At 39.1% G+C, this 11,718-nt stretch overlaps 1 protein-coding gene across 1 annotated transcript in view; it reads right to left on the minus strand.

Annotated features, from left to right (window-relative positions):
• LOC101630127 (extracellular sulfatase Sulf-1) overlaps positions 1-11,718 on the minus strand; it is a 130,606-nt gene that overhangs the window by 55,610 nt on the left and 63,278 nt on the right. The window contains exon 4 of the mRNA XM_012723093.1: positions 5,348-5,587. Within this exon, the coding sequence (XP_012578547.1) occupies positions 5,348-5,587 (240 nt within the window). The remainder of the gene's footprint in view (positions 1-5,347; positions 5,588-11,718) is intronic.

Below are 11,718 nucleotides of genomic sequence, written 5' to 3' on the forward strand. Positions count from 1 at the left end.
AACTATTCACTCTAGCCTCTTAATAGTCTCTCTTATTCATTTCACAACTCCCTTCATTTCAGATATCTTTGTGTTAGTGGATTGTCAAAAATACACTCATTCCAGATGTGCCGTCACACTTCCTCCAAGGAGACCAGTACCCACGTGTCAAGAAGTGGTTCCCAGTATTGTAAGCCTCAAATTATCTGGCCTTTTTTGTGGTGACATTGAGACTCATTGGCCTCTGGTCTCTTTGAAAGTGATGCTTCCTGGCAGAATTCTGCAATTGATTATCCAGGCTTCTAATTATTTTCCTCCAGATATATTAAATCTTTTCCCCTTGCCTTTGTGTTCTTGCCCATAATATCACTATTATATTAAGTGTAGAACTGTTCTATCCTTTGGCATAGCAACTCGCTGCTATCTGGGTAATCACTAACATGATGCCATCTGCCAGTCTTTCTCTATCACTTCCTTCTTTGAGACACCTTTAAACACTTCTCTTACCAGCTGTTCAAGTTGGTGGATGTTCGGTGACAGGGAGGAAGAGTAGAAAGACCTGATTATAATTAGTGTTGACTCTACGTATGCTACTCCTATCCAAGACTATCAGTTACATAATATTTAATACCTGAATTATTTGAAATAAAGGCTTGTATATTGAAGCCAGCAATAGTAGCTATCAGAAACATTTCTGATACAATGGAGAAGTCAAATCTTATTTACTATAACAAATGTTATCTAATGGATAGATTTGGGGTGGCAAATGTTTGAACCAGTTTAAAATTATGTTTTACTCTTATGTCAGTTTATATTTGTGAGTTGGTTCATCCCAACCGGATTATAAATCTAATGAAGATAGGGGTCTTATATCTCAGGGCTAGTGTAGCTCTAAATATGCTATGGCTCAATAAAATATACAATGTGTATGCTCTATCAAAAAATTTGTAACATCCTAATTCATAAAAATAAGTATATTAGCTTGTCTTACTTTAAGTGAATTCTACATTCAAGAAAATCCATTTTTGAAAGCAAAGAAATATACTTGCCATAGGTAAAATCCATATTAGAAAAAATTTGTAACATCCTAATTCATAAAAATAAGTATATTAGCTTATCTTACTTTAAGTGAATTCTACATTCAAGAAAATCCATTTTTGAAAGCAAAGAAATATACTTGCCATAGGTAAAATGAGTAAATTCTGCAATGTTAAACGATATGAAATTAGAAAATTGCCTAATTTGCCTAAATTATCTTGTTACAAAAGAATTCTTCACAAAAAGATTTATTGCAATCTCAATTAAATATTGCTCCTTTCACCACAGCGATGAAAAATTAATATGACTGAAACTTAATTCCAGTGTGATTTTATGTGTTAAATATTATGATTATAATTTGAAAACTACAGAATGATTGATATATAATTTCAATGATTATAAGGAAATTACAATTTAGTAGACTGGGAAATAAGTCTTAGGCATCATTTGTATCTAATCTCTGCATTATATAGGTTTTAAAACTGGCCTTTACAAGTTCTCTGTAAATTAAAGACAGAATTAGGACCTGACTTCAGCCTTCTTCAGTCTTCTTTTAGGGTTTTCTTTTTAACATTTGATGCTTCCTTTCAAATGTGGTACCTTATTTTTTACTTAAAAACTTATCCTAGGTTATGCATTCATGTGCATGCCTTCACTAGAAATATAAACTAAATATTTGGGGAGTGGGAAAGATAAGGAGGATATTTATTTTTATGGCAGATAATCCAATATCATTCCCACTTTACTTGTCAGAACATAAAATGCATTAGACACATTACTATATTTCCCCTATTTTTGAACACTTAGGCTGCTAGAGAGTCATATTTTCCATGAATAAAGTTAGAAAAATGAGACTGTAGCCAGTCCAAATACATGCCTCAGTTCTGAAAAAGAAAAATCATGTCATACAATGGTAAATATAATATTGGATCGATTTGTTTAAGTCCACGTATTCTGGATGCCTCCCAAAATAAGCCTCTTAGTAATTTGTCTTCTCTGAATTGTTCATAAAATGGATCACTGTTTGTGCTTCCCTCTAGATAGATATTTCTATATAATACACATTTCAGCTTCCTTCATTATTTTTCTTAGGTTTCAGCTAAATGTTCCAAATAATGTATCCATTATGAGGAAAATAATAAAATTTTTATACATTGACTTCCCCCCACACTAGTTTAGTGCCTCATTAATAATTATGTTGGCTTAATATCTACTTACCAATTCTGTTAATTTCCTAAAATGCTTGCTATCCTGATGTGTTTATTTGTATATTTCAAATGGGTCTCTGCTCCTGGTTGGAGCAAAAGTACTGTCACAAAGATATCTTCTTAATGTTTGAAACCCTTCAGTATTTTCCCATGAAAGCTTAATTTATATGATCTCTATCATTGTCATTTTCATATTCCAATTCTTATTTTTCTTATTTATTAATGGACACATAAAAATTAATTTTCCTGAGTGCCTGTCAGCCTGTGTCAATTCCTAAGTATTTGGACAAGCCCTATTTCCCTTAAAGAATTCCTTTTACTTTATAGAAAATTCCATTATTACCTATGAGTCTAGACACCTGGGGCTGATTCTAATTCTAAAGACTGGCTTCAGAATTAGGCTGATGTTCCCAGGAACAAATCTCCTCTCCCTGGATAAAACTCCCTCTAGTTTCCACAAATGTAATGACCATTATCATGGGAAAGAATTATAGCTTTTATCCCAGACTTAACCCATACAGTTAGGGTATGAGAGATCCCTGAAGGTCATACCCTAACTGTATGGGTTAAGTAAGGCCAAGGTCCTAGCACCTGTTCTTTCTATTAGAATATCACATGTGTCAGTCACTTCAGCAAGTCATCTTAATCTTCTTGTGGGTCTAAGTTTGTCTGTTTGATAATAAAGAAATCGATCTAAGTAATCTCTGAATTACATTCAAATTCTTATAATCCACTGGAGGGTGAGTATAGCATAGTACAGATAAAAACAAGTACCAGATGTACCATGCTTCTTAGAAACAACTGATATGTTTTAGTCATGGTGACCAAATGAGCTTTGTAATGAATGGTTTTGCACTTTTTGTTTTTGCTATTTGGAAGCTTAGTTTCGAAAATGCAATCTTTCTCTGCAATTCCAGAGCCTGAGATTGATATACATGGCATGCAAACTTTGCCTCAGTTTGAACTACTATTACTTTTCATTTGCCAAAGCCCTAATTGTGTTATATGCTTTTATATCTCATGTGTCTCTGTAAGACACTCTCGAGTGGGGAGCTATAGAAATATGATAATGAAAAGAGGAAGGAATTTGGAGAGAGGTGCTAGATTCATTCTATTGCCAACTACCTTATAACCTTAGACAATTAACACCCCTGTCTTCATTTCTTCTCTGGTAACATGGTAGCATGGTCAAATCCTGTTTTGTTGTAAAAATTAGTTGACACGGGTCCTCCCTTGGTGGTGCAGTGGGTTAATGTATAGCACTAAGAAGCTAAAGCCATTTCAGCATGAGTTCGATTCCCTGCCCCAGAGGTGACCCACATGGCATAGCAGACCTCTCCTGACCTGTCCGCTGGTCTCCTCAGCAGTGTACTTCATTAATAAGCCTGTTCTGTTCCCTACACTGTCTCTGGTGAATCCTCTCACTGCCCCTGCACCTCTGGCCTGTACCCCAGTTCTGTATGCATAAATAAATAAATCTTAAAAAAAAATTAGTTGACACATCTTAGCTGAAATATCTAGTGCAGAGGAGGTTATACAACACAAGTTACTCTCACCTCCCCAATCACATACACAAGTTTATTAAGGTATAACGAATAGTCTCATATACATAGACATTGCAAAATATTTACAATCACTAAGCAAATCAACATATCTATCACTTCATGCTTTTGCCATGCTCTGTTGTAATGAGAACACCAAAGCTCTACCCTTTTAGGCAATTTCAAGTACACAATATGATATTGCCAGCTATTGTCACAGTATGTGCACTATTTCTCCAGAACCTAGTAATCTCCTTTTTCCCCCTTCCTGGATATAACCTTGTTAGAAACCAGCCAGACTTAATTGACTGCTCAAAATCCTGGCAGGGTTCCTGTGTCACTACACACTATATCTGAAAGCCCCTATCTTTCAAATTCTGTGTGTGCTCCCAGGGATCAAATTATAAGGGTGTTAGGGGTTAGATGTTGAAAGGCACTGATTTCGTGTGCTTCCTATGAGGAAAACATACTTCGGTGGCTGAAATCAGGAACTAATTCTGATTTTGCTTCTGTGCTGGCCACATATTATTTGAAATCCCCACCTCATCCATAAAATAGTGCCAAGTATATTTGTTGTCTATGAACCCTACAGGGATGCTTGATGGATTTGCAAATTGCTTAAGGCTCTCAGATAAATGGAGCTATAAATTTAACTCACTTTTGTGAGAAAGCACACTCAAGATAAGGCACTTTGAATACCCTAGTTTCTTTCCTTAGCATCAGCAGACCCCCTTGATTCACAAGAGGAATATCCTTGGTATGTAGAGATCTTGGGTTGCTTATGAATGACGATACTTTCATATGTACAATCAATCTTTTTATCCATAAATAACAAGTAATAAATGTCCACAAGATGGTCTGCAAAGAAGCAAAGCCTACATATTTCTCACATCCAATCAAATGATTAATTTTATTTTTAAAAGAGATTTGAGAGAATATGTTTATCTGAAAAAATTTATTTAAAAATTTCAGAATAGAGAATCTGTAAACCTCAAAATCATTTCCAATATGCTTTAGTAATGATGTTTTAATTCTTATGAGCTAGTCCATATCATTGGTTTATTCATTCAGCTATTTATTAATTCAATAAAAAATGTTGATAATTTGTTATGTCCCAGGTCATACGGTAGGGGTTAAGGAGTTTGAACCTTACCCCACTCCCATGACTTCTCACTGAAACAATTTGTAGAAATTTACCAACATTTATGACAATGTTCCTCAAGCTGCGCTACAATCCCTAGGGATTTGAGAGTCGAGGTAAACAGGTTAATTGGACGAAAACGTACCTATTGCAGGTTGTCTTAGAAAAGTCCAGTTGCTGGGTGTTCTGGGGGTAAAACACTTTGATGATGATGTGTTCACTGAGAGTCATGACTTTTGTTTAAGGAACTCTCAGTGGTATGTTATTCGGAGCAAAGTAAAAAGGCTGGGGAGGTGACTACCAGAGAAGAGAAGAGCCTAGATAACTTCCACTTAGGGCCTTTTTTTGGCATTTCAGTTATTTCATCACAGAATGCGTCATCCTGTGTCAGGGATGCATTACCAGAGGTTTATAGGTAAGAAAGTTCATCTCCTCTTTACCTGTTCTGTAACCGGTGTTGTTAAGATACACAGCAAACGTTCGGGGTTCGTGCATCGCCTGCCATGAGGGTGAGGAGCAGTTTTCGTTGTTGGTGTAGACATTGTGGTTGTGCACGTATTTCCCGGTGAGCATGGAGGATCGGGAGGGGCAGCACATGGGTGTGGTGACAAAGGCGTTGGTGAAGGTGGCCCCCCCATGTTCCATGATCTTTCTTGTTTTGTTCATGACTTGCAGGGACCCTGAAAGGCAGAGTTACAGGGCTGTTTAGTGGGGCGCACCACATGGACAGCCATTTATGTCGTGTCACTCAGTGACTGTGCTCTCGATTTATTAATTTCCTTCTCTTGGCTTAACAGAGTCTATAATTTGACCAGCTCTTATTTCCAGAACAAAATTAAACATTTGGAATCCTACCCGTCTCAAGGATTTTGCAGAATAATAAACACATTTCAGCCTCTCCTGTCCTTAATCGCCAAGAAAAAAAAAAAAAAAAGCAGACAAATCTGATAATTAAAGCTAGAATTTTAGATATGGAACAGATTCAAAGGCCAGCAGTCCTTTGAAGATTACCAGAGAACAATAGCCTATTACACAGAGCATCAAGCCCCCAGCCCACCACATATGCACCAGGCTATGACATTGTAGAGATTACTAGAGATAACAGTTTAATAATAGGAAATAAGTAATAAGTAAAAGTCCTTCCGAAATTACTGTATCTAATTAAAAAAAAAAAACCCTAATGGAACTTGTTATTCTTTTGCAAAGTCACCAAATATCTTCCAGTTTTTTGTGTAGGATAGTACAAATAGCTTATATTTTGACATTTTTCACAATAATGTAATTTTTTAAAAAGGTTTATTTATTTATTCATACAGAACTGGGGTACAGGCCAGAGATGTGGAGGGTTATAGGATTCACCAGACACAGAGCAGGGAGCAGAACAGGCAGATCGACGAAGTACACTGCTGAGGGGAGCAGCGGGCGGGTCAGGAGAGGTCTGCCACGCCATGTGGTCACTTCCGGGGCAGGCGGGGATCGAACTCATGCAGAAGTGGCCTTAGCTTCTCAGTGCTGTGCTTTAACCCGCTGCACCACCAGGGAGGGCCCAATAATGCAATTTTTAAAGATAGAAAGCAGCACGAGTTTGATCCCTGGCCAGGAAGGTGACCCACATGGCACTGCAGATCTTTACTATTTCACCCACTGCTCCTCTCAGCAATGTATTTCAGTAAATCTGCCTGTTCTGCTTCCCACTCTGTCTCTGGTGAATCCTCTGTCCCCTCACATCTGTGTCCTACACATCCCAGCTCTTGTATATGTAAATAACTAATAATCCTTTTTCTTAAAAAAAAAAAAAGATTATTTGTGAACAAGTATGATTCTACTGTACTTGAAGGTATTTATTTGAATAGTCAAAAATTCAATTTTAACAGTAAAGGATGAAATTGTAACTTAAAATTGCTGAGGAAGAAAAAAATTCTATTTTGATCACTCTATCCAGCCAAACACTGCAGCTGAAACACATCCAAACATTGCAGAAAAAGCACAGGCCAGAATTCAATGGTCTTTTCAGGGCTTGTCAAGAAATGCACTACAGAGTACCACAGCCAAGCCCATTGCATTTGAATCCTGGAGCTTCAGATTTCCAACAGGTCCCACTTCTTCCAAAGAAAGGGAGAAAGTCTATGTGGTTTTCCAGCAAGGAAGGAAATCGTAATGCAAACCAGACAAGCATTCAGAGCAGCAGAGAAACGTGCAACAGTGCAAATAGTCACAGTTAATCTGTTTTTTTCATACACTAGCTTTTAGCACTTCCATGAAACACAGGAATACAGGAGGCAGGTTTCTGATTGGGTCTCCCTGGAAAGCTCTAAACTATGCTCCAGTTAGAGGCTCCTAAGGACTTTTCTCCCTTGGTATCTTCAGGGGATCGAGCCACCTTTTTGTAACCAGGGAATAACACAGCGTGAGGGCCCACGTCATGCTGAACATTTTATCAGCCTCAGCACTCTGGGCTGATCCCCCATATATAACTACCCCCGCCTCAAAATGGAAAATTCTCTGCTATTCCTGGCTGTGAATAGTAAACTCTCCAAATAAGAACCTTCACATAAAAACTGCTGGGTAGATAGCCATAAAGCAACACACACGAAAGTCAGATAAAGCAGTAAAAGACAGGACTTGGAGTGAATGTTTAATAAGAGTTCTGAAATAATTGGTGAAGACAAATGGAAAGGAAGGGGGAAGAAAATGTGGAGTGGTCAAGTATATAATTGGAAGCGTAGGGCGGATATGTGGTCCACTCTGTAGGTGGTAGAAGTCAGGGGAGTGATGAGCACAGCACATTGATTTCCTGGAATGAAAACAAATAGGGAGAATTCTCTTGATCACACATGGGAGCCTGGGCAAAGGTATCAGATTTGATAGAATGGACAAAATGAAGGTAGAGTAAGCTCTTTGCAAAGGTATGAATGGCATACATGATGAGAAGAATGCTTTTGAGAGGTGTTGCTGTGGCAATTTGGCAACAGAGATGTGTGCTGGAAAAGGGAATGGGCTGGTCTATCAAGGTCACGGCCAAGAAGTCACAGAGGCCATCAGGCCATGAGATAATAAGAGCCTGAACTGGAGGGTGTCTTTTAAGTATTAGCTCATTTAATTCTGATAATAACCCTGTGCCATTTGTATTACTGTTTCTTATTCTTGTATAATAGAGGAGCAAACTGAGGTGCAAAAAGTTAAATAACATGCCTGCTATCACACAAATCCTAAGTAGCAGCGCCTACATTGTAAACTCAGGCAGCGTGAGCCAAAGACCATGATCTTAAGCTCCGTCTAAGCAAAGTACTGGTTGTTACATTAACATTTGCAAGACTGAGCAACAGAAATGATGTCTGTTAATAGTCAAGAAGTGTTTCACTTTTTGTACTCTTGTATTTTGCTTCCTTAGGCTTCTTGCGGGAGATAGTGAAAGATACCACCTGCCTTCCTAAGGGCCAGAGTGATCTCAGTAGCTCAGGCCTGGATGAAAGGTAAGTAGGCTGCAACTGTCTGTCTTCAGGAGCTGACAGGCACATCAGTGTTAATACTACCTCTGGTCTCCGTGCAATTCCTGCATAGACTCAGATGATGGCGAGCTGGAACCACACCCCTTCACTGCTGAGTGAGGAAGCACCAGGAAGGTGAGCACAGCACCATTTTCACTTTTTTAAAAAGGCTGTGCAATGATTCATGTCACTCAATAGAGCTGCCTTGCATGGCATTTATCACTACTGTGATTGTACCGTTGATTTTTCACTGGGAAACAACCAAAAATTATATTGTGATAAAACTCTTAATTAGGCACGTACAGCTACTGAGACTAGAGGGATGGGACAAGGTCTTGTTCTGTAGTTGGAAGGGCTCAGTTTTGTTTTGGGTTGAAATTCCTTATTTCTCTGGATTTCAGGCTTTTGTGCCTAAAATGCAAACTGTGCTGTTTCTTAGTTATAACAATTATTCCATAGGATTCATAGTGAGTTGAGGATTAAAGATTCATTGCAATATTCACAGGCTGGGTTTAGGAGGATAAGAAAGAGAAGAGAAAAAGCCCTGAACTTGAATTGAGAAGGAAACATCTGGGTTTTGCTACTTATTAGCTTGAACAAGTCGTTTAAACTCTTTGGGTTTGTGTTTCTCATGTATAAAATAGAGTCGATAATAGTTTCCAGACTAGTTCAAAGGTGCTGAAGAATAAATGGGGCTACAATTTTACTTTGTGCTCATCTCAACCAGGCTGAGTTTTCTCTTGCCTTTTCTACCTCCCTCTCTATCAACTATGTCGGAATTGCAAAAGTTGGGTTTCCCTGCTGGTGCAGGGATTAAAGACACAGCGCTATCAAGCTATCACTCACTAGCCACTGCAACATGCACTTGATCCCAGGCCAGGGAGCTGACCCACATGGCGCAGCAGACCTCTCCTGTCTTGCCTGCTGCTCTCCTCAGCAGTGTATTTCAATCTGTCTGTTCTGCTCCCCACTGTCTCTGATGAATCCTCTCACGCCCCCCTCACCCACCCATAACTCTGGCCTACAAGTTAGTTCTTTTATGCATAAATAAATAAGTAAAAGCACATCTTCAAAAAAAATTGCAAAAGCTGAGATAAGAGTAGAGGTTGCATAGACTGAATGTTTCTATTTCCTCCCCCAAAATTTGTATGTTGAAATATAATCCCCAAGGTGATGATGTAAGAAGGCAGATGCTTAGTGGATGACTCTGTTATGAAGGTATATTCCTCATGAGTGAGATTAGAGCCATCACAGTAACAGACACCCCAGAAGCCTTTGTCCACCTCCCACGTTGAGGACACACAGTGGCAAGACAGTTACCTATGAACTAGGAATTGTACTGTCACCTGAACCAAAAAGTCTATTTTGCTATAGCATCTCAAATGGAACAAGAGAGCAACTATTTTTTCTATGCATTAAGACTTAAAATATTAATACTGAATATCGTTAAACATATTGATTTTTAAGGACACTTTCTGTCTGTCCTTAAATCAAGAAGCCTGCCTAGATTATCCTCTCAAGCTGTCTTCAGGAGAAGCCTGACAGGACAGCTAGAGGTAATTATCATTAGATCCAGTGGCAGGTGGGTGGGCCCTGTTGCCTGGGGTGGATTGCAAAAAGGGAAGGGCCAGACTTAGGAGGGCCAAGCAAAACTGTCTCAGTGCCAGAGGTCCAGGTAGTGACCAGGGATGTCCGCCCTGCTCCTGCAGGGGTGGGGATGCTGTGACAGTTATTGGCCTTGACCCCAGAGGCTTTTGTGGAAGCAGTGACTGCCAGGAAGCAATCTACCAGCTCTGCAAATTTTTTCAGAGAAGGTAAAAGTCAGGACAAATGGAACAGAAGTCTGAATGGAGTTTGTGATAGGCTGTTAGGACTGGATGGATCCATAACCAGGAATTTGTCATTTTATGCACTCTAACTCATTTATTTCCAAGTCATCCACGTGAAAAAGTTCAGAAAGGAGAAAAGTCCCACTAATCAGAACCACTTTACCAAAATCACACAGAGAGCTTGATTTACTTCATTGACATGTTAACCTTTACAATAAAGCTTTAACCTTTCTGATTCAATATCTTAACATTTGATTATTCCATATTTAGTCCCATCAAATATTAAAATTTCCATCAAGCCAGGTTATCATGTCCAGAAGAATTCAAAATCCCAGAATTTCAATAGTAAATATTGTCATCACCAAATCTGAGATCTGAGACTTCATTTTGTGACTTCCTCTTTAAAGAACAAAGTATTTATAGGTATTGGGGAACAATGAGACCAAGAAAGAAATGGTAAATCTGTCTGGAATTTTTCCAGGTCACTAAGACTCATTATTTTTCCCTCCCAAAGAGCAAAAAGCCATTAATAGTGATTAGTTTCTTAAGGGAATGGAGTTGAAATACCTACAGGACTAGTCAGAGTAGAGAGTTAAGTAAGAGCAGCCAGATAAAAGATATATCACAAGGCTTTCTCTTCTCATGTTTCTGCATTTGAGATAGACAGCTATAGAGAACGTTTTCCTTGATAATAATGAAAACAATAGTGTGAACATCATAAAAACTGCAACAATTCCTTGGCCTGAGTGTTGGGGAGCAGTGGAGTCTGGTGGGGACCATGATGACTTGGGAGAACACACCCCTTCAAACAACGGCAGCTATGCTCCCTTCAAGCATCCAGCTAATGTCCTCCTTGGGGAAAATCAAGCCCTCATTCTGCTGACTTTACATGAAAATCCAAAATCTGAGCTTTTTGTATATGAAATCACTTGATTTTTAAAATGTCTTAGTTCTAAAGGGTTTGCTGGTCCAATCTGAGATCTGAGACCCCATTGTGTGCCCTCTGCTTTAAAGAAACAAAGGATGCCTAGACATTTATGGCCTGTTGATTCTACTAATGGGCTAAGAGAAATTTTGGGGCAGTGTTTCTGATATGTGAGCATCAGCCCAAGCTCCTGAGAGTGTAAGAAATGCCGTATTGTGTCAGATCAATGGTCAAATTGGCTCAGAGAACACCAAGGGACCATGTGGGAAAGATGTAGAATTTAACTTCTTTAGAAGTTAGGGAAGCCCCATAGCATTTCTGATTTTCTTTTCTTTTTTTTGACTTATAAAATGTCATGGATGGGCCTTCCCTGGTGACACAGCAGGTTGAAACACAGCACTGTGAGGCTATCACAGCCACTGCAGCACAAGGTGGATCCCCTGCCAGGGAGGTGACCCATATGGCGCAGCAGACCTCCCTGACCTGCCCGCTGCTCCCCTCAGCAGTGTATTTCATCAGTCAGCCTGTTCTGCTCCCCACTCTGTCTCTGGTGAATCCTCTCACTGCCC

This window comes from Condylura cristata, unplaced genomic scaffold, assembly GCF_000260355.1.
Source record: "Condylura cristata isolate star-nosed mole 26May11 unplaced genomic scaffold, ConCri1.0 scaffold00009, whole genome shotgun sequence".
NCBI lineage: Eukaryota > Metazoa > Chordata > Mammalia > Eulipotyphla > Talpidae > Condylura > Condylura cristata.